Source organism: Nannobrachium achirus (assembly GCF_963921795.1).
Source record: "Nannobrachium achirus genome assembly, chromosome: 16".
In the NCBI taxonomy this organism is placed as follows: Eukaryota; Metazoa; Chordata; class Actinopteri; order Myctophiformes; family Myctophidae; genus Nannobrachium; species Nannobrachium achirus.
In genome coordinates this window covers 59,602,096-59,625,328 of record NC_137823.1, presented here as the reverse complement: position 1 = coordinate 59,625,328, position 23,233 = coordinate 59,602,096, and the positions used below count along the sequence as shown (strand labels likewise).

Here is a 23,233-nt window from a genome sequence, read left to right as displayed (position 1 = left end):
TTTTTTTTAAGTAAAAAATAGTGGAAATAGCAGATCTACAAGCTCACAACGCGTTGTGGGCTTGTAGATCGGCTATTTCCACTATTTTTTTATGTGTCATATCTACCATGTGCAACTTCAAAGCCTAAAAGCCAAACAGAAATGTAATTGTCAACGGAAAAAAAAACCACAATTAAATCGTTAATCGCAATTATTTGAGTGACAATTAATTGTAATGTAAAATGTCATAATCGTGACAGCCATACCTGAAGGGTGTTGGCGAAAAAATAGCAAAAAAAAAATAGCCGATCTACAAGCTCACAACGCCTCGCAGCGCGAGGCGTTGTGAGCTTGTAGATCGGCTATTTTTGGTAAAAGTTCTCAGAATATGGATGCTAGGGTTCAAGTGGTCAACATAAAAAAGGAGAAAAAAAAGGTTCCTATCACACAAAGATTTGGAGGACCCCCTGTAGTAACTCTGAGGACCCCCTAGGGGTCCTGGACCCCCTGTTGAAGACCCCTGGATTAGACGATCAAGACGGACATAAAACAAGTTCAGCCGGTCAGAAGTGACGTTTCACACAAGTGATGGGATGATACATGATGTTATCGTTTTTCGTGATTAAAAACACTCATGATAATCGTATTGTGGAGATTTAATTTATCGTGATATCGTCCTCCGTCATGCACTGGGATCAATTCACCTTTTATTTGCCGAGCTGCATATCTGGTACCATTTAAACCCTCTATAATATTGGTAAAAGGTACTTACAATATACGTACTTGAAATAGTATCTTTTCATTCTCTATCAAATGTCTTTGCCAGAAAGTAGCCGTTCTACAAGCTCACAACGTGTTGTGAGCTTGTAGATCGGCTATTTTTTTTGGCAAATGTTCCGCCCCAGGATAATGGATTTTGGTTATCGCGATAATATTTTAAATCACGATTTCTTGTCGTCACAATAATCGTAATATGACATTTTCATATCGTCCCATCCCTGTTTCTCACTGGAACCATCTGTTACTCCCAAGACGACACCGTCTGGTGGTAAAGTGGACCGCGTGCTTGTCGTGCCTGTGCTTGGCATCTCAAGGCCTCTGTGATGGCATTTGGATCATGTGACGGTAAAAACCTTGTGCTGAAAACCTCCAGGGTGGGAAAAGTACCATCAGCCAAACCATTGCTCCGTGGCTGGTAACTCTGTCCTGCAGGGACGTGCTGGGCCCCTGATTCAGCCTGGGAAAAAGAGTTGGAGAGGCCCTCATTGCGCGCTATAGAGAGAGATCTCTCTCTATAGCGCTGCTGCTACTCAAAGATTTGCCATTTCAGATCATGACAAATGACAAGCCAGTGGGCCAATTACATGAGTTATATTTCGTCGTTGTCGGGTGGAAACATTGTATGTCCAAAACCGTTTGTTTTGTATTTATCATTTAAAAAATGATTTAAACTAGTGAAAACAGCCGATCTACAAACACACAACGCCTCGCGCCGCGAGGCGTTGTGTGCTTGTAGATCAGCTGTTTTCACTACTTTTGTGCGACGGCCTTGTGTGATGAAGCAGGGCTTTGCGAAAAAAATGTACAAATTTGAAACTTGGAGATACGAGGTGACGATTTACTTTGTTGGCCGCCCAGCCCCAAAATGGAACGAAGGCCGACATTGTATTTAAATATTTTTCCAAATGGCTGGCCTGGACCGGCCGGGAATGAACCGGCCGTTCGGGAGTTGTCCCGCTTTTCCCAATGGCCAGCACGTCCCTGCTGTCCTGTCCTGGGTCCACTGCTGCTCCCTCCCAGCCACGGTGGCACAGAGCCAGTCTGGATCTGTTGCTCCAAGTCTGTTAGTGACTCTGGCAGGCTGGCTGTTGTGTTCTAGGACTGAACGGCCGTTATGACTAGTGGGACTGAGTTACTAGTGCCCAAGGTGGAGGGGCCTTAATTATTTTATACTTTAGCTACTGAAAAATAGCAGATCACGAATTTTTGAAAAAGGTGTGAAAATGTGTGCAAATCTTTGAATATATGTATTTTTTTAAGCGAACATTTGTAACTACAATTTTGCTTTTAGGGTGTCCCTGGAACTAAATATTTTGAGATGGGGGTCTGTGGCCAAATACATATCATTTTGGGGGTCCTTGACATGAAAAAGTTTGAGCACCACTGACAAAGCAAATCACGATTTTTAAAAAACTATTCTTCAATAGTTAAAGCACAAAATAATGCGTACTAATGCGTCCCCAGTCTAAATGGGTTAAACCCCCTCCGCCTATGAAGAACATTCATGGGGGGCCCGCATGTGAATCCTTGTATCCAGGACCCAGAATTTGGTGTGACACCCCTGCCTGTCAGGCCGGGGCGAGGCATACCAAGGCTAAAGCTGTGCCATGGCGGGCCAGGCTGGGGCAGGAGTCAGGAGTCAGGACTATCCCTGGACGGGTCTATTCTGGTGCACAGCCTGCTGTGTCTGTGTTGACACAGTAAGCCAGACTGGACTCGCTTCCACTGTGGGTTTTAATGGCTCTGCAGAGCGCAGGCGGACGCTCGCATAGCGTTAACAGCACTGTTTCCCAATAGGGATGGGACGATACGCCATACTATCGTTTATCGCGATAAAAAAACACTCACAATAATCGTATCGTGGAGACTGGAGATTTAATTTATCGTGATATTGTCACGCACTGGGATCAATTCACCCTTTGTCAAGTCCCGCACGTTGTCCCGCTCCTCTTCACACCCATTGGTTGCTGTGTCTTGGTGGGACATTTGGTGGGACACTCCATCCACTACCATTGTAATTCAGTTGCTTCGTATTGTTATTCTGTGTATTCAATTCTCATTTCAAACTTGGTTTCAGTAAAATGGAGCTGCTCAGTGGCAGTATAGTGACTCGGCATGTTTTTAAATGTTTTTATTTCTCCAAAAGTTATGTTTTAGCAAATTCAACATAAAAAAGGCGGAACCAGGGCGGGACAAGGCAGATAGAGCCTGCTGGTTGGTCAGTCAGGGACCAACCAGAAGGCTAACAAAGGGTGAATTCACCTTTTATTTGCCGAACTGCATATCCGGGCATTTAAACCCTCTATATATAATATACGTACTTGTTACTGTCTTGTTTTTTTTCACTCTATCAAATGTCTTTGCCAAAAAATTGCCGATCTACAAGCTCACAACGTGTCACGTTGTGAGCTTGTAGATCTGCTATTTTTTTGGCAAATGTTCCACCCCAGGATAATGGATGTTGGGGATATTTTGATTATCGCAATAATATCGTAAATCGCGATTTCTTTGGTCACAATAATCGTGATATGACATTTTCATATCGTCCCATCTCTACTGCAGAGGGCAGGCGGACGCTCGCATAGCACTACAGCACTGTTCTCCAAACAGTGGTGCGGGACGCATTTGTGGGTCGCAGACAGATTTTCATCGGTCCCTTTGTTATTTTTTTAGTTTTCCTACATTTAGCAAATGAGTTGTCTTGGCCATAAATGGAGCGTGACATGAGGCGTGACTGACTGACGCAAATGAGCTGCAGGTTTTCATAGTAAATGCGACCTGCAGTCACAATAATCAGACATTGTGGCGACGCTGGTAACCGTCTTGTCTTCTCTGTGGTCCAGATGTCCTCCCAGTACTCCCAGCAACAGCAGCAGCAGCAGCAACAGCAGGGTGCAATGTCGGGCTACTGCCAGCAGGGGCAGCCTCCCTACTTCAGCCCCCCTCAGCCACAGAGCACCGCCCCTAGCCAGCCCTCATACATGCAGCCACGCCCCCTACCACAGCAGGTAAGAGAGACCACGCCTCTCCCCAAACCATCTGCGCACATCAAAAGAAACACATACACCAAGCACTAGTGATGGGCAATCCCATTCATTTCAGTGAACGGATCATTTCGTTCACGTTCACGGTAATGATCCGTTAAAATGATTCGTTCAAATGATTCGTTCATAGCGCGATCGTCCCGTGAAAAACACAATCGCAGGAGCGTTTTTATTAGTCGCGAGTACAGCCCGCCGTCGCGTCCTGTCTGCCGGCCGGGGCTATTAGGGGGTGGGGCGGGGGTGTGAACGAAAGTGTGAACGACCAGTGGTGAAAGTGAGCCGGAACGGCCGGAACCCCCGTTCCGTTAAAACATTTGGGGACGGAACGGCGTTCCGTTAAGAAAAGGAGAAGCCAGCTGTCAAAATCCCATGTTAAATAACCTCCCACAAACGCACGTCCAGGAAGAAAACAATAGCCTATACCAAAGTCAGATTAACATACAGTAGGCTACACAAGTGTTACTAGTTAGGCTATATTTTCTGATAAAGTGCTTCTAAATTATTCCCGTGGGTTTGTGTAGGTCAGTGTGATCCATTCTGTTCGCGTTTCAGTGTTTGTTTGACACGGAGCGAATAGAGGTGGGACGTTCGCGAACAAGTCGAGTCTTTTGAACGGCTCTTTGAAATGAACGATATGATTCGGTTCACAGTAGGGAGCCGTTCCTTTCTAATGAACAGTGGCCGTCTTTTGAACGGCTCTTTGAAAGGAACGGATCCCAGAGATCCGGCTCACTTCAAAGAGCCATAAATCCCATCTCTAGGAGGACTCGTTGCGTCTGTGCCTGCATGGATGCTATTCTGCATGTGTAGTGGAGTAGAATTAAAAGTATTGGAAATACTCCAGTAAAGTAGGCTAGGCTATACTTAAAACCTGTACTTAAATACACTACTTTAGTAAATGTACTTAGTTTACTTTAGATAACTGGTTATAATAATATTAATAATAATATGTGTAATAATATAATAAATATAATAATAATATATAGATGCTTACCCTTCTGTATGGAACAATGAACAATATGAACAATATGAAGAGGCTTATTATAGATATTTCATTTAGGATTTCAATCATGTTTCATGTTACAGTAAGTGTAATGCCGTTGCCTAATTCAGGTGTAGGACCTGTAGTGTTTTTATTGTGTGTAGGCCTATAACTGTTCCAAAATGCAGTTTTCTATGCATTTCAGGGGTTTTGGGGGGTTAGAGCCTCCCAATTTTTTTCGGCCGCGCAGCTTCGCCGCGCGGCCAATTTATGACAGTTCCGGCAAGAATTTCAAACCACTTTCACCCCTGTGAACGACCCATTTCAGGGATTTGAATGAATCGTTCACGAGTCATGCTAATTATTCGATTCTTATGAACGAATCACTCATGAACGACACATCACTACCAAGCACTATAAACTGTAAACATAGCTATAAAGATGTAGTTCTTTCGTTCTAAAGGTAGCTCTCCACCAAACGGACTACTACAGATTGGCAGTTGAATGAAGTCGGTAGATCAGATCACTCTACCCCTGAGCCACTGTTCTGTCTTATGTTGATGGTGAAAGACTGTCCAGTACAGCCACTGTATGTAACTGGGAGCTGACATCATAGACCAGTGGTTATCATCTAACCTTTTGTTTCAAAATCTTAAGGCACTAGGCCCGGACGGCTAGGGTAGTGGTCTAGACACCTGACCTAGCCTCGCGTAGCCAGGCTTACTCATCTGCGAAGAGAAAAGCCTGGTGACAATATGAGGCAGAGGACGTTCTAGGAGGTGGGGCTGAATTTTCCCGGAAGTTGTATTTCTTTCACAGTGTGGTGTCCCTGCAAACGTGTTCCCCGCTGGAAAAAAACTGGTCTGCGTCTCCTGCTCCGTTGGTTGCGCTCGCAATAAACAATATACAAACAGAAACATTGATTCAGGCGATGTTACACCTATTAAGAGCGAGTTAAGAGCTACAATCTTTGTTTGTTTCGCTGGGGAATGCAAACAGACCTGCACCGCATGACGTAACTTTCGTTTAACGCAGCACTTCGCTAGAAATCTTGGAACCAACCGGAAGGCATATTGTGGCCAGGGTGCACCTGACCTAGGATGCTGATCTGACAGTGTGTCGTCGTTTCGACTCCCTATCCCTACGACCTGCCACACCCCTTCTCTCTCTCCCAATTTCCTGTCATACTAGTGTAATCAATCCCATCAATAAAAAATGCCAAAAGCAACAAACAAAAACATCTTAAAAATAAACGAATCTAAAGGAATGTTCATAGCAAAAATGTATATATTTTTTTGCCTATGATGACAAGCCCACAAGGTTGAAAGTGGTCACAGAAAAGGCATACCTGGACTCGTGTCACTGAAATTGACAACAGGGAAGCCTGACGGTTGTAGAGGGTTTTTACCGGCTGGTTTTATCGTGGTTTTGATTTTGGAGATTAAGTAGAAAAATACACGAAACCAGAAGGAAGTGGTCGTGTGAGGAAGTGGAGAGCTCCGCTGATCAAAGTGGAGACTTATCACTCATCATCTCTGCCAGCCCTCCCATTAAACCTACTTGCTTGTTTTATTTATTTTATTGCAATGGAATATAGCGTTCATTTGTTTTGATTTGGTTCCTTTTTTGTTAATATTTTGTGGATTTTTACCTCCGGGATTAAAAAACGGAGAGTACTTCCCACTCAGCTCTTCATGGGGTTTATGTTTTTGCTCCATTCGGTTTGTCTGTTTTTCTGTAAGCAAAATGACTGCAAAGGACGGGCGGATTGACATGAAACCTGGAGACTGTACGCTGCCCTGAAGAGATGTTGACATTTAGTTTGGGAGAGTCAACGGTCACAATGGAGGGCAGGGGAAGGTCACATTACTAGCCTACACATGTCATTCTGCACTGGCTTTTCTATCTTGGGACGCCAGGATGAAAGTGGTTAACAATATCTCCTTTAGGGTATTCAGGGGTCGACAGACACTTACTGTCTCAGAGGCACTTGCCCGTTGGGCAAGTACAGGTCATGTTCTACTTTGCCCGAAAAGTAAAAAAAAAAAAAAGTAAAACCGGGAAAGCATCTGTGACATTTTGGATGTTTGCGTTGGCTATTCAAAAATAGCAGATATGCAAGCTCACAGCGTGTCACTTTGTGCTGCGCCGTGAGCTTGTACATCTGCTATTTTTGAACAAAAAATCTTTAAAGTGTGAGAACTACTGATTTAGAAGGCATTTCGTCGTTGTCGGGCAGAAACCTTGTATCTCCAAGTTTCAAATATGTACATTTTTCGCTAAGTAAAGCCCTGCTTCATCATACAAGGACGTCGCACAAAAGTAGTGAAAACAGCAGATCTACAAGCACACAACGCCTCGCGGTGCGAGGCGTTGTGTGCTTGTAGATCTGCTGTTTTCACTAGTTTAAAACATTTTTAAAATGATAAATGCAAAACGGTTTTGGACATACAAGGTTTTCACCCGACAACGACGATTTGCATGTTTGTATGTTCATGTATGTATCTGGGGGCTGGTTGAGAATGGCTGGGTTAAGTGCTCATCATCAACTGTTGCATTGTGGGTGTTTTTTATGAAGCAGTCATCAACGGTTGCATTGTGGGTGTTTTTTATTAACAAACACCAGGGGAAAGTACAGAAGGACGGCGAGGGGAAGTGATCTTAGAGGAAGCGAGAGCCGTGCAGATGAAATTTTGCTATCGGCAGCATCTTCTCCTCCCAGAAGTCTCCTCTGCCTCATAAAGAAACCGTTTTTTTAATGAACGCCAGAGTAACTGCCTGTTTACTGACTCACATTCTACTTGTGTGTGAGCTGTGTGGTCACCACCAGTATAGTAGATTTTGAGAAATGGACAATGATGTGAGAACAATTCTCCTGGTCCTCACAAGATAAATAATGATGCATGCATAGTTGCATAAATGCACATACAGTTGTGCTCGAAATTATTCAAGCACCTCTGACAAATTTGTTCAAAGTTTAGCCACTCTTCCTTTGACTTAGAACTTGTGAACTGTCTTTGCAATTGTTTTATATCCTTTTACTCTTTTGTACAAAGCAATAATCTCTTCTCTGAACTTTTCTGACCATTCCTTAGACTTAGCCATGTTTCTAACTGCTCTAATCACAGTCAACAAGTCAACAAACTTCTAGTCAGTCCAGATTGCACATCTGATGCAACTATTTAAGCCCTTGATTAGTCGATTCCAGTTGATTACAGATGTTTTCAGGTGCAATTAGAGTGAATAATACAAGTCAATACAAGTGGACGGGCGGGGATATCTGGTGTCCTCTCTATTCTTATTATAACTCTATGCTTGAATCCAGTCGGATAACTGTCCACGGTCACTTTGGAAACGAGTGTAGCATTGCTGGAGCAACACCCATTTGTTTGAGTTAAAATGATATAAACAATTTGCAGTTACTCATGTTTTTTTCTTTTTTTTTTACACTACAGCATTATGAGTTATGTTACATTTTCGGCCCCTAAAAATAAAAATAGATATAAGGTGTGTGCGTGCAGAGAGGAAATGTGACCGTGGCTAAGTCTCTGTGGACCTGCACAGTAATATATCTGTAATATATGAGCTGCTCCTGTTTATTCCCCATTCTCCTCTCCTCTCCTCTCCTCTGCCGTTCTCATTTTCTCACCAAGACTGATGGAGAGGAACATTTTCATTTTCTATCTCTGTGTCCTCCTACCAGCCTTGTCTCTGACAGGAGCTGTAATGAAACTCCCTCGTTTTAGGATATTCTAGTCTTCTTATTGAATGTGTGTGATGATGATGATGTGATGGGAGAAACCCGATTGAGGGGGGCTGGATGATGGGGTGCTGCTATGCCTTGCCCAAGGGTAGGGCTGTCACAGTTATTACATAATCGGATAATCGCAATTATTTGTGGTAATCGCAATTATTTTGCATAATCGTCATAATCGTTTCCAGGTTGAGAAATGTTAATATACTGTAGTTTCAAACACTTTCAAAAAGTAGTGATCTAGCAATGCGATGCGACACGTTGTGAGCTTGTAGATCGGCTATTTTCACTATCAATGTTCTTTTTTAAGTTTGTAATGTTGTCAAATATGTCAGTAAATTCTTTGTATATTTAGGTTATGCATCATAATTGCCAGGTGCAACTTCAAAGCCTAAAAGCCAAACAGAAATGTAATTGTCAACGACAAATACACAATTAAATCGTTAATCACAATTATTTGAGTGACAATTAATCGTCATGTAAGATGTTATCGTCACAGCCCCCCCTACCCAAGGACACTTTCACAGGACACAACCGTGTCTTGTGGGGGAGAAAAAAAGAGCCTTCCCCTTTCCTAGGGCTGGGCACTCTGAGCTAACGCGGACAGTTTCTGTATGCAGATGGGCGGGCGCGGCGAATCTCTCCGCGAGTCTCTGGCCAATAGCATGTGTTCTCCTCCCCCCACCCCCCTCTGCTCCTCTGCTCAGCGCAGAGAACGCTGCTGCGTCATGACGTCAACACATTCGGTGCGAAGCTCTCTGCACTCTGATTGGTTAGGGAAAATTCTACACTTCCTACAACAGTGATCATAATGCGATCATTCTTTTTCTTCCGATCGTCAAAAGAAGCCTGGGTTTCCGAGGCTAAGGGCTGTGCAACATCAATATTATATTGACAAGATTTCAAACTTCGTTTTTATTATTTTTAACACAAACTCTGCCATCAAAATACCCCTTTGTACCCCTTCTCTGCCATGCCCGTAGAACCCGTAAATGTAATAAAAATTAATTAAAAAACATTTTTTTATCGAAGCGCAACTAAAATAGGCCGGAACTAATGCTCCGTGATCGGTTTCTACACGGACACATTATTGAGCGGACAACTTTAACATTGGAGTCCCTGAACCGGAAGCGGAAGTCCGTCCTCTATTTTGGCCCGTTAACTTTCTGTCTGAACTCCGCGGCTTACAGATGGAGAACTTATTGATCAATTGAAAAAGTTTCAACGGATTCGAGAAGCTGATGGAATACGCGAACACACGATGCATAGCAGTGTTCGATCACGCACGATGGGAACTGGACGAGCGCCCACGTTAACAGGAGAAGCCGGCAGTGAAAGACATAGAGAAATTAACGGGCTTTACGGCCGTAAACTACGAATGAGTTAATGATGGCTTCTATTTCAGTGTGCTATCGTTCCAGGAAGGGAGAGGTTGTGGTTTCCATTAGCTTGGAATCCCCATCGATGATGTCATTGGTAGGCAGGTTTCTGAAGGTTTCCTCTGAGGTAGCCTGTTGGAAATGAAGCCACTTCAGGCTTCTGGCTGAATGTGCTGTTCCTATTGATGGCCCAGCAGATGTCGCTATTTCACCTTCTGCTGGTGTCAAGAAACTTAGCTCAGTGTTAAATCTATGAGGATTTGGCGAACTTTACACTTGATAAATGATTACTTTGCCCCTATCCATGCCAAACTTTGCACACACACACTCCTTGGCTGGCAAACCACACTCTCCACCCCTCATTTCTCACATGCCCCTCTTATAGCACCACCATCAGGTCGACTTTTGCAAAACACATTTTTGGACACTGCTCCTACAGATTTTGGCCTAAGCTCACGCAAAGCGGTACACACACAGTATCTCTAAAGTCATGTCATCATCAACATGGATCTGTCCCACTTCCCCATATTCCCTCCTGATTGGCTACGATTGCCTTCTAAAGTTTGTGTTTGCACTCGCTCTGAAATAGGCTTTGTTTACGAACATGAAAAAGTTTGAGAACGACTGGTTCTATAGAGCGACAGAAGTCTTAATGGAGACAGAATTGTGTGTGTGTGTGTGTGTGTGTGTGTGTGTGTGTGTGTGTGTGTGTGTGTGTGTGTGTGTGTGTGTGTGTGTGTGTGTGTGTGTGTGTGTGTGTGTGTGTGTGTGTGTGTGTGTGTGTGTGTGTGTGTGTGTGTGTGTGTGTGTGTGTGTGTGTGTGTGTGTGTGTGCAGATCTCCCAGATCTCGCTCCCATCTGGAGCTCTGTGTGTGTGTGTGTGTGTGGGTGGAGTTGGCCTATCACAGCCTGCATACTTTCTCTATGATGCGTTTCCTCTCGGCCCGCTCAGGCCTCCTCTCCTCGCTGACTGCTGCTTCCCCAGCCAAGCTGCATGGATCACACTTATCAGTCGCCACAATGAGACTGATTTAACTTGGATTCCATTGAAGCCCGGCATGTTTTCTATATAGAAGTATTCTGCACAACGAACATAGCCGATCTACAAGCTCTCAATGTGCCGCAGACAGGCTTTTCTTTTAGGATTAGAGCATTTGAAGTGGTCGAACTAGCAATATGTACGGAAGATTAACACCTGAATGGTCTTGGATATTTCATGAAAGCGAAAAAGGCTTAAGTGTCAGTATGTGGTTTGTTCACCTGGTTAGCAGTATGCAGAACATCAGGAATAATATTGCTTAAACATCGGCCATGCAACATTGCAAAGTTGTGAGGTTTTATTTAGCTTTAATCCATGCACTCACACAGTGATTCTACACCTCTTTCACTTCAGGCAGACTCCTCAGTCGACTGAGATTATTTTATTCTTTTTTATTCCCCCCCTCCCAACTCTTCATAGTACTAGGAAGAGTTGAGTATGTAATATACATAGCAAAACCTCCACCGGCTGTCTGTCAGTCTGTCTGTCTATCACGTCATGTCACGCTTTTTGGCCCTACTCCGGCACCGCTGCCCCTATCCATGCCAAACTTTGCACACACACACACACACACACACACACACACGACACACACACACACACACACACACACACACTCCTTGGCTGGCAAACCACAACCTCATGCCCCTCTTCTAGCGCCACCATGAGGTTGCCGACCTAACGGTCGCTTATCTCCCGATTAGGGGGTCTTACTGGTGTAGACAGATGCCAGGTTCATTTGTTCACCTGACTTCCTATAGTTTGTATAGTTTTAACGTACAGTTTGTTTATTTACTGGTTAGAATTAGAATTATTGCTTAGACGGATGATAGGTTATTGGTTCTATGCATTTGATTTATTACCTCATGTTTACCTTGCTTATTGTAAGTGGCTCTGGATTAAGAGCGTCTGCTAAATGCCTAAATTGTAAAGAACTTGTGGCTCATGTCAGCAGCTGTCAAAGTTGATGCTGGCTTTGATGTGGATGTTGTTGTGGGTGGAAGTATGAACGGTGCAGTGACCTCAGTGTGACCCCAGCTGTCACGGTTCTCTCTGCTTGGCACCGGAGTTAAACTCTCACAGTGACTGACACTCAACACGGCGTGTGGAACGGTCTGAGTGATGGCCTCAAACTGTGTGTAAGACTGCCTGTACTTGGTGTGTGTGTGTGTGTGTGTGTGTGTGTGTGTGTGTGTGTGTGTGTGTGTGTGTGTGTGTGTGTGTGTGTGTGTGTGTGTGTGTGTGTGTGTGTGTGTGTGTGTGTGTGTGTGTGTGTGTGTGTGTGTGTGTGTGTGTGTGTGTGTGTGTGTGTGTGTGTGTGTGTGTGTGCAAGCCAGCTAGCGCTGGCTTGCTGGTGTGTTTTGATTGGTTTATTCATACCTTCGGCCGACGTCTAAAATGAACGCACGAATCGTGTGCTCACACACCCGTTCCTGAACTATCCTCCTGAATGTGTTGGTGTTTGAGAACACGGTGTTCTGTGTGTCAGCTAGACTTCACTGTGCTCTGCTAGCTTCAGCTGGTGTTGATGTGACGCTGACGATGCCCATTCACAAACAAGTATGGCTTAGCCTTAGATCAGGGTTCTTCCAACGTTTTCAGGCCAAGGACCCCTTAGCTGAGAGAGAGGCGAAGCAGGGACCCCCAGATTCCATATAGTTTCATTGTTTGACAGCACAATCATCAGTGTATTTTGGATTCATGTCAATTTGTGTTTTCAGATATGTAACCACTTGAACCGTTAATACCTTATAAACTTGACCTTTCACTCTGTACTTAGTCTGCTCTTTTTCCCCCTCTTTGCCGAAAATAGCCGATCTACAAGCTCACAACGCCTCGCGCTGCGCTGTTGAAGACCCCTGGCTTAGAGTTGTCTGGACATCTCTTCTCTTCTCTTCTCTTCTCTTCTCTTCTCTTCCCCCTTTTTTCTTTCTTGTTTTTTGTCGTGTTGTTTTGTGTCTCGTCTCATTGTGTCTTGTTGTGTCATGTCTTCTTGTCTTCTCTTTTCGTATCTTATCTCGTCTCGTGTCATGTTGTCGTGGCCTGTCATGTCATGTCATGTCATGTCATGTCATGCCTTTTGTCGTGTCATGTCTTGTATTGTCATGTCTCGTCGTGTTGTCTCTTCTCGTCTTGTTGTTGTGTTGTCAGGATTTCCCCCAGGTGGGTTATTATGGGAGCAGGGGTCAAAAACCAAACCGTGAGGAACTGGCTCTCAATCAGCCTGTAAGACACAGCACACACCACCAGACATACACATAGTGTTGGGACCATAGGAAAATGTCATATTATTGTGACAAAATAAATCGCGGTTTACGATATTATCACGATAATCTAAATCCATTATATTGGGGCGGAACATTTGCCAAAAAATAGCCGATCTACAAGCTCACACCGCTTTGTGAGCTTGTAGATTGGCTATTTTCTGGCGTATACATTTGAGAGTGAAAAAAAGACTGTATCAAGTACGTATATTATAAGTACCTTTTACCAATTATAGAGGGTTTAAGTGGTACTGGATATGCAGCTTGGCAGATAAAAGGTGAATTGATGCCAGTGCATGACGGAGGACGATATCACGATAAAATACATCTCCACGATACGATTATCGTGAGTTTTTTTATCACGATCAACGATAATATCGCTTATCTCCCCCTCTCTCTCTCTCTCTCTCTCTCTCTCTCTCTCTCTCTCTCTCTCTCTCTCTCTCTCTCTCTCTCCCCCTCTCTCTCTCTCCTGTTGTAATTCCCGAGACTGCCTTTGAAGTTCCAGGCGGTGCTGCTGATGTAGTTGCCATAGCAACAGGCTGTGGAAGCTGCCTGCTTTAGGGGTGAAAACCAAAACGCACAGGTTTTCTTCCACACATTCTTGTCCCTAACAGGACTTTTAATACGTAGAAGAAAACACAATCGAATCTTTGAAATGAGTGGGGAAAGGCAGCCGTGAAGTACATGTGTGTCTTTGTCTGTGATAACGAAGAAGTCTCTACAGCAGGGGTGGGCAACTTTGATGATGGAGAGGGACACTATATTTACACACTCACTCCAAAGAGCCACAGTGCAAATTGCTACGTCCTACATTGTCATTGTCATGTCATACAAAATAAGGAAAAGAGCTTGTAGATCTGCTATTTTAGCTTCTTTTGAATTGGAATCCTGAATCATGTTTTTGTTATTTTGGTCCTTTTTTGTTATTTTGGAATCCTGAAATGTAACATTTGATTACTCACATTAACTTTATGAACCTAAATATAAATATGTTGAACAAAAAAAAGACTAAAGTCAGTCTTTTATACAAGTCTACAATACAAGTCATTAAGCTACTATGTAATTAAAGTGGGTCATGTTTGTAACTTTGGAATAGTAACAGCTGAAATATATAATATATATAGAATCAGATATATAATAATATATTGGGTATATTCTGTTATTAACCTGCAGGCTGCATTAAGTGAATATAGGGACCACATGTGGCCACCAGTTACTCATGTACGCTCTAGTCTACAGCATGACTTGGCTTCAGTAGTTCTCAAAGTGTTGTCCGGGGACCACTAGGGGTCCTTCAGGATGTGCTAACGGGTTTGTAACTTTGAGAATACAAATGGAACCAAAACCATTACGGGTCAGGATTTTGTCAGACCAGCTGCAACACCAGACACATCAGTCAGAGCCTTAGACTAGTAAATGAATGAACCTTGAGTGAAACAAAACAAAAGCAGTGCTACCCTTTTAGCCGCTGTGTCAACCAAGCCTTGTTGTTGTCGTCGTGGTGTGTTTGGTGTGTGAGTACCCTTGATTACCCAAATCCTGGACTATCAAAAGTATGCATAATTCATAGATTATTTAATACCAAGTGAAGGAAAAGATAGAGCAAAATAATGAAATATTCAAAGATATGCACAAATCTTCACGATTTAAAAAAATAGCAGATCTACAAGCTCGCAGCGCGGCACTCGGTGCCACGCTGTGAGCTTGTAGATCTGCTATTTTTCAATAGTTAAATATACCACCATGCTGGTTAGTGAGGTTCTAAAGAACAGGAATGCCTATAAACAGAGTTACGACCGACCGTATAAGTGTGAAATATGATCCCGTAGACGAGTCTTAACGGTGATTTGAGGACATAAAGGAAACATAAAGATTTAAATACTTATCATAAAGTCCAACGTTTTAATTAACAGCAAATGGCTCTGATTCTGAGTAGATGTGAGAAGTGCTTGGCAACGTCTGCGACACGATTAACCATAATCCATCTGAACTCTTAATTCACGTCTGCTGTCCGTGTAATTCACTCTAAGAGACCTTTTGTTTTGTGTTTGAACAGTAGAAGACTGTGGCTGTACTGGTCAGCTCCCAGTGGTCAACAGTAGAAGACTGTGGTTGTACTGGTCAGCTCCTATAGTGACCAACAGAAGAAGACTGTGGTTGTACTGGTCAGCTCCCAGTGACCAACAGAAGAAGACTGTGGTTGTACTGGTCAGCTCCCAGTGACCAACAGTAGTAGACTGTGGTTGTACTGGTCAGCTCCCAGTGGCTAATAGAAGACTGTGGTTGTACTGGTCAGCTCCCAGTGGTCAACAGTAGAAGACTGTGGTTGTACTGGTCAGCTCCCAGTGGTCAACAGTAGAAGACTGTGGTTGTACTGGTCAGCTCCCAGTGGTCAACAGTAGAAGACTGCGGTCGTACTGGTCAGTTCCCAGTGGCTAATAGAAGACTGTGGTTGCACTGGTCAGCTCCCTGTGTGTGTGTGTGTGTGTGTGTGTGTGTGTGTGTGTGTGTGTGTGTGTGTGTGTGTGTGTGTGTGTGTGTGTGTGTGTGTGTGTGTGTGTGTGTGTGTGTGTGTGTGTGTGTGTGTGTGTGTGTGTGTGTGTAAGACTTGAGGCATTACGTTTTGTTTAACACGGTTCTATTGTAAAAATAGCAGATCTACATGCTCACTACGCCTCACGTTCGTGAGGCCTTGTGTGCTTGTAGATCTGCTGTTTTCACTAGTTTTGTGCGACAGTCTTTTATGATGAAGCAGGGCTTTGCTTTACCAAAACACATACACATTTGAAACTTGGAGATACGAGGTTTCTCCCCGACAGTGACGATATTTTAGTGATTATGTTGCGAGGAAAACGTTGAGATAATAGCCATTTTGGTTAGAACTGACTGAAAATAACTTTGTACTTCAAGTTTAAAATGATACTAAATATTTTTTCAAGTGTCCAAATAACTTCCAAATATTATCAAATTATCTCGCGGCACCCCTGGACTGCCGTCACTGCACCCCAGGGTGCCCCGTCACCCACTTTGAAAACCCCTGTTCTAAACCCATCTCAAAATATGTTGTTCCAGGGACCACCCGGAAGCAAATATTTGAGTTACAAATGTTCACTTTAAAAATATATTTATATTCAAAGATTCAAAAATAGCAGATCTGAAGATCGCACGGAGCGCCGCGCTAAAGCATGAAATAATTCTAGCCTAGGCCTAAATTGGTTAATGCCCGGCGTTGTTTGTGTTAATATGCGTACAGGCTAAAAACAGACCTGGAAGCTGCAGTGCTACACATGCTAGATGATTTCTCCATGTGCTGCAGCGGTGCCGCCACCGATTCTTCCTTGAATGTTGTACTGTGTGGTATATCTATATACACATGCAAACACACGCACACACACAGCCCAGCTCTGTGACTTGCGTGTCGTTTATTTTGTCTGCGACATTCCGAGTCCACATGCATGCGCACACAGCAACACCCAGTTCACTCTTTGTCATTATGAACTTTGCCACACGCCGAATTTAGGCCGATCTGCCAGCTCACAGCCGTGTCGCGGACGGGCCGCTCAATGCTGTGGACGGAGGAGGAGAGGACGGTCGGGGGGGCGAGGGACGGACCGAAGCGGGGGAGACCGGAGATGATAAAAAAAAGGGGTGTGAAGAAGGGTGGATGAGTTTTGAAAGATGGGGGGAGGGGGAGAGAGGGGGGGAGGGGGACAGCAGGAAGGGGGAGGTAGAGAGGAGCAGGGACGTGCAGAGAATTTTAGAGAGGCAGGGGCTGACATTTCTAAAAGGGCCTTTTGGTGGAAATATCGAAAATAGCAGACCCCCAAGCTCACAACGCGTCACAGTGCTACGCGCTGTGAGCTTGGAGGTCGGCTATTTTCGGTGCTTGATACCACACTAAACTATAGTACTGGAGATGTGGCATAAAGGCATGGATTTCTACACAGAGAGGGCAATTCATTCAACATAAGATGCTCCATTCAAGTTCAGGAGAGTTTGGACAAGGCAATTCTCTTGAATGCTGCCTTCAGGTATGGCATGGAAAGAGGGGCATTTGCATTTCTTTCACCATAGTAAAAACTGCATTCATGGTCTGGAGAGGGCACTTTTTACAGATGAATAAAAGGGCAGAGGCTCAAGCCCCCTTTGATGTGTGCATGTGCCTGGAGGGAGAGATGAGAGTGGAGGTGAAAAAGTAAGGGGAACGCAAGAGGAATAGACTTGTTGGATGGGGAGAAACTGAGGCACTCTGATGTTGATCTCTCTCTCTCTCTGCCTCTTTCCCCTCAGCCGTGTGCGCGCGCCTGCACGTCCCTGGTAGTTTCCATGCTGCATCTCTGAAAACCTTCTCTCCCTCGCTCTCTCCTCTTAACCCACCAACCAGGGACGTGCAGAGAATGTTAGAGAGGCAGGTGCTGACATTTCTAAAAAGGGCCTTTTGGTGAAAACATCGAAAATAGCAGACCTCCAAGCTCACAACTGCGACGCGTCGTGAGCTTGGAGGCCTGCTATTTTATTTTATTATTACATATTTTATTTGCATTCATTTGTCTGGAGAGGTGCACTGTTTACAGGTGGATTTAAGGGCAGGGGCTCAAGCCCCCTTTGATGTCTATGTGTGCACGTGCCTGTGACCAACTCTCCCTCGTCTCTCTCTCTCTCTCTTAACTCTGTGTCTCTGTGGGTGCGTTTATATGCACAGATGTATTCCACTTATATTCGGAATGACTGCTCATTCAGAATAGAAATGCTCATATAAACGTTTAGGAATGGCCATTCCGGTCTGACCCGAATGAATTTTCATTCTGGTCTGAAGAGGTGGTTTATGCCGTTTCAATCGGGATACATTTGTCATATAAACGCTCCATTCGGAATGAACTGCTGTCTGAACTGCCCCCCCCCCCCTCTCCGACCTGAAGTAGGCCTACTTTGCGCATGCCCAAAGTTCTATTCCGAATGAATCCTTTGGTCATGTAAACGACAGTGGAATGAGGGATACTTGTATTCAGGTCCCATGTAAACGTTTGGGTATGAAGCTCTATTCAGAATAAGTTCATTCTGAATGCCATTCTGAATGTGCATATAAACGCACCCAGTGTGTTTTGTCCTTGTCTCGCCGCTGACATTTCTCTGGGCTCTGCTCGTCTCTCTCTGCTCGTCTCTCTCTGCTCGTCTCTCTCTGCTCGTCTCTCTCTGCTCGTCTCTCTCTGCTCGTCTCTCTCGGCCTGCCTTAACCTCCCCGCGTCTCTCTCTCTCTCTCTCTCTCTCTCTCTCTCTCTCTCTCTCTCTCTCTCTTTGCCTCCATCGGAATGAGAGAGCCGAGAGGAGCAGGGACGTGCAGATAATGTTAGAGAGGCAGGGGCTGAAATTTCTAAAAGGGCCTTTTTGTGGAAATATCGAAAATAGCAGACCTCCAAGCTCACAACGCGTCGCAGTTTTGGTATTCATAACACACCAAACTAAGCATAAAAAAGGCAATACCGGAGATGTGGTGTGGATTTCTGGACTGAGGGCAATTATTTCAACATAAGATGCTGCATTCAAGTTCAGGAGAGTTTGGACAAGGCAATTCTCTTGAATGCTGCCTTAAGGTATGGTGATATGGAAAGAGGGCGTTTGCAATTCTTTCAGTAAAAACTGCATTCATGGTCTGGAGAGAGGGCACCTTTTTACAGACGGGTAAAAGGGCAGGGGCTCGAGCCCCCTTTGATGTCTATGTGTGCACGTGCCTGGAGAGGAGAGTGTGACTGGGGGAGAGAGCAGAGCTGAGTTTGTGGCCTTGCGAGTTGCGAGAGAGACCAGCTGCACTGCATGTGCTCTCTCTCTCTCTCTCTCTCTCTCTCTCTCTCTCTGTACTCCGTCTTTCCTTTCTCATTCTGTCTTCCACTCCCCCCCCCCCCCCCCCGCACGTGCACAGTGCACACATAGACATCAAAGGGGGCTTGAGCCCCTGCCCTTTTATCTGTCTGTTAAAAAGTGCCCTCTCCAGACCACAAATGCGTTTTTTTTTTACTATGGTGAAATAAATGCAAATGACTCTCTTTCCCTGCCATATTGTCCTGAATTGTCCTGTCCAAACTCTCCTGAACTTGAATGCAGCATCTTGTGTTTAAAGAATTGCCCTCTTGCCCTCTCTGTGTAGAATTCCATGCCGTTACGCCACATCTCCACTCTAGTATTCACTTGATTATGCTTAGTTCAGTGTGGCATCGAGTATTGAAAATAGCAGACCTCCAAGCTCACAACGCGTCGCAGCGCGAACCATTGTGAGCTTGGAGCTCGGCTATTTTTGATATTTCTACCAAAGGCCCTTTTAGACATTTAAGCCCCTGCCTCTCTAACATTCTCTGCACGTCCCTGCCTTCTACCCCCGCTAGTTTCTCCTCCACCTCTTTTCTCTCCTCTCTCTCTCTCTCTCTCTCTCTCTCTCTCTCTCTCTCTCTCTTTCTCTCTGTGCTGTCATCCCTCTCTTTCCCTCTGTTCTCCGGCTCTCTCTCTCCCTCCCCTCCTCTGCTGCGTCTCGCTCCATAATTAGAATGCGCACAAGAACGATGAGAGAGGGAAAGAGAGAGAGAGAGGGAAAGGGGCGACCGACGGGGAGGGGGGTGTGTGCCGTCGATGCAGGCAGAGCGGCGCGCCGATTGGCCGGGCTGTTGGCAAGGGGCGGAGTGGGGGATGGGTTGCCAGGCTGCCATTGGCTGGTCTCGGGCCCAGGGGTAGACGGGTAGAGCTCGCCTCTCTCTCTCTGTTATCTGTCCTGCCTGCACCTCCTCTCCTCTCCTCTCCTCTCCTCTCCTCTCCTCTCCTCTCCTCTCCTCTCCTCTCTCTGTTATCTGTCCTGCCCTGCACCTCCTCTCCTCTCCTCTCCTCTCCTCTCCTCTCCTCTCCTCTCCTCTCCTCTCCTCGGCTCTCCTCGGCTCTCCTCTCCTCTCCCCTCTCCTCTCCTCTCCTCTCCTCTCCTCTCCCTGTTATCTGTCCTGCCCTGCACCTCCTCTCCTCTCCTCTCCTCTCCTCTCCTCTCCTCTCCTCTCCTCTCCTCTCCTCTCCTCTCTCTGTTATCTGTCCTGCCCTGCACCTCCTCTCCTCTCCTCTCCTCTCCTCTCCTCTCCTCTCCTCTCCTCTCCTCTCCTCTCCTCTCCTCTCCTCTCTCTGTTATCTGTCCTGCCCTGCACCTCCTCTCCTCTCCTCTCCTCTCCTCTCCTCTCCTCTCCTCTCCTCTCCTCTCCTCTCCTCTCCTCTCCTCTCTCTCTCTGTTATCTGTCCTGCCCTGCACCTCCTCTCCTCTCCTCTCCTCTCCTCTCCTCTCCTCTCCTCTCCTCTCCTCTCCTCTCCTCTCCTCTCCTCTCTCTGTTATCTGTCCTGCCCTGCACCTCCTCTCCTCTCCTCTCCTCTCCTCTCCTCTCCTCTCCTCTCCTCTCCTCTCCTCTCCTCTCCTCTCTCTCTCTGTTATCTGTCCTGCCCTGCACCTCCTCTCCTCTCCTCTCCTCTCCTCTCCTCTCCTCTCCTCTCCTCTCCTCTCTCCTCTCCAAGGAGCCGAGCTCAGCACAAGGAGCTCATCAACTTGTGTGTGTGTGTGTGTGTGTGTGTGTGTGTGTGTGTGTGTGTGTGTGTGTGTGTGTGTGTGTGTGTGTGTGTGTGTGTGTGTGTGTGTGTGTGTGTGTGTGTGTGTGTGTGTGTGTGTGTGTAGATCATTGTATGATCACCCCTCCCCTACTGATCGCAAGTAACTGCGTCTTGTGGTGACACACTTCCTAGTTTCTTCTTCTCTGAGCTGTTCTTTTGTTTCTTTCGCACTGATTCTTGACTTTGCACTATTAGGTTGTGTTGGTAGTTTCTGAGTATTTTGCTTTGTTTAACAATGACAGTGAGATACTTGTTGCACTAACTAGCATTGACTGCTATGGTCTCTTTTTGTAAGACACTTTATGTATATATACTTATATATTATTCGCCCCCTCTATTGATGCACCTTCTCTTTATTGGTACTGTACTGCTCTTGTTTTTTCCTCTTATCTATCTTTTTTTCTTACTTCTCTGTAACTTTGTATATACCGGTAACTGTATACTGCTGTGCTACAACTGGACAACTGAATTTCCCCCTTGGGATAATAAAGGTATCTATCTATCTATCTATCTATCTATCTATCTAGATATCAATAGCATGTTGCTAGCTGCTCCAGCAGGAGTTGGGTTTGCAATGATGACTTTATTTATAATGGCACCGACCAGGGGAAAAGAGCACCTCACATAGCAGGACACAAACCAGTAGCCTGTCTCCACACCAGTCCCACTCTCTCTGTTCAACTGGATTATGGGGTGAGGTTTATAGCTGGGCGGAGAGACTTCTTTTAACACCAATAGAGAGTGCAAAACGGAACCCAACGGGTCTGCTTGGTTACATCTTGCAAGCTCCTCTGTGTTAAATTAACGCTGAGGATTTGGTCCGTGCAAACCAGACATGTGAAGTCATTCACACGTTCAACAGAAAGCCATTCACCATTTTCAGCACCATCTCAGACGTTTTGTGACTAATTTGTCCGAAGCTCCTCGGAATAGAGTAATTTCCAGACGTGTTTGGTCTGCGTGCGCCAGGCCAGCCAGGTCTGGTCAGACCACTGTGTGGACCACGTTGTGCCAGCGTGGAACCAACGCTCGCCTATCATCACCCATGATGGAGCAGACTCTGTAGACTCAGCCGTGCCTCCCAAACGGTGTGCCGTGAGCCAAGTCCAGGTGTGCCTTGGGACTTTTTTTGACAGCCACTCGTACTTTAACCCATTTAGGCCTGAACACATTATGACGCAATATTTTATGCTTTAAATATCAAAATCACACGTGTGTGTGTGTGTGTGTGTGTGTGTGTGTGTGTGTGTGTGTGTGTGTGTGTGTGTGTGTGTGTGTGTGTGTGTGTGTGTGTGTGTGTGTGTGTGTGTGTGTGTGTGTGTGTGTGTGTGGATCATGTGTACCGATTTTTGTGACATTTGAAGAAAATATGTAGGAAAAGGAGCAAAAAGTGTGTTTTGGAGAAAATTCAAGATGGCGGAAAATCTATCATGGCGCAAATGGGCGTGGCCTATATGGGGAGATGCGTCATGACCCAAGGAATCCAGGGAAAAAATATTTTTAATTTTCCGACCTACGGTTCAAGAGTTACAGGCCAAAACGTAAAGTGGGGTGTTATGGCGCCACCATGCGGCCAAATGACACAATTATTTTTTATTTAATCCTTGAAATCATTATGAACCTCCTCTCCAAGTCTTGAAACTCTAGCCCCTATGGTTTGCGAGAGACAAATAATTGAATGTGAGTTTTTGCGATTCCCATTATAAGTCAATGGGGAAAATTAATTCACTAATAAATTAATATCAATTAAACTATAGAACCTTTCTCTTAGAAAAGTAATAGCCCACGATTCCCGAGTAAGCCGGTCGATTTGACATATGGCGCGAGTGTGTGGTGGCAAAACTGTGGGACTAGTGGCGTGCCGAAGTTTAGGAAGTTCAGGCTACATACACACAGACACACACACAGACATACAGACAGACAGACAGACAGACACACACACAGACCCACACAGCCACGTATAGGGAGCCTGTGTTTCACACAGCTCCAAAAAATAGCAGATATACAAGCTCACAGCGCGGCACTGAGTGCCGCGCTGCGAGCTTGTAGATCTGCTATTTTTGAAAAAACGTGAAAATTAGAATTTTGTCCCGATTCTATAAGTGTCTTTTGAATCCTTCTAAGATTTTTGGAAAAAACCTATGTTTCTATGTCAGCAATCTGGCCAGCCATCATCAAAGAAAAGGTCCTTTTCACTTGACTGGAGCTCAGTTAGTCTGTTCTTGAGAGACTACTTACTATGTCAGTGGTGCTCAAACCTTTTCATGTGAAGGACCCCCAAAATGATATGTATTTATTTTGGCCACGGACCCCCATCTCAAAATATTTAGTTCCAGGGACCACCCAGAAGCAAAATTTGAGTTGCAACCATTCGCTTTGAAAATAC

At 45.1% G+C, this 23,233-nt stretch overlaps 1 protein-coding gene across 1 annotated transcript in view; it reads left to right on the top strand.

The window, feature by feature from the left end:
• Window positions 1-23,233, top strand: part of arid1b (AT-rich interactive domain 1B) — a 100,696-nt gene that overhangs the window by 13,354 nt on the left and 64,109 nt on the right. The window contains 1 exon segment of the mRNA XM_080745075.1: window positions 3,603-3,767. Within this exon segment, the coding sequence (XP_080601201.1) occupies window positions 3,603-3,767 (165 nt within the window).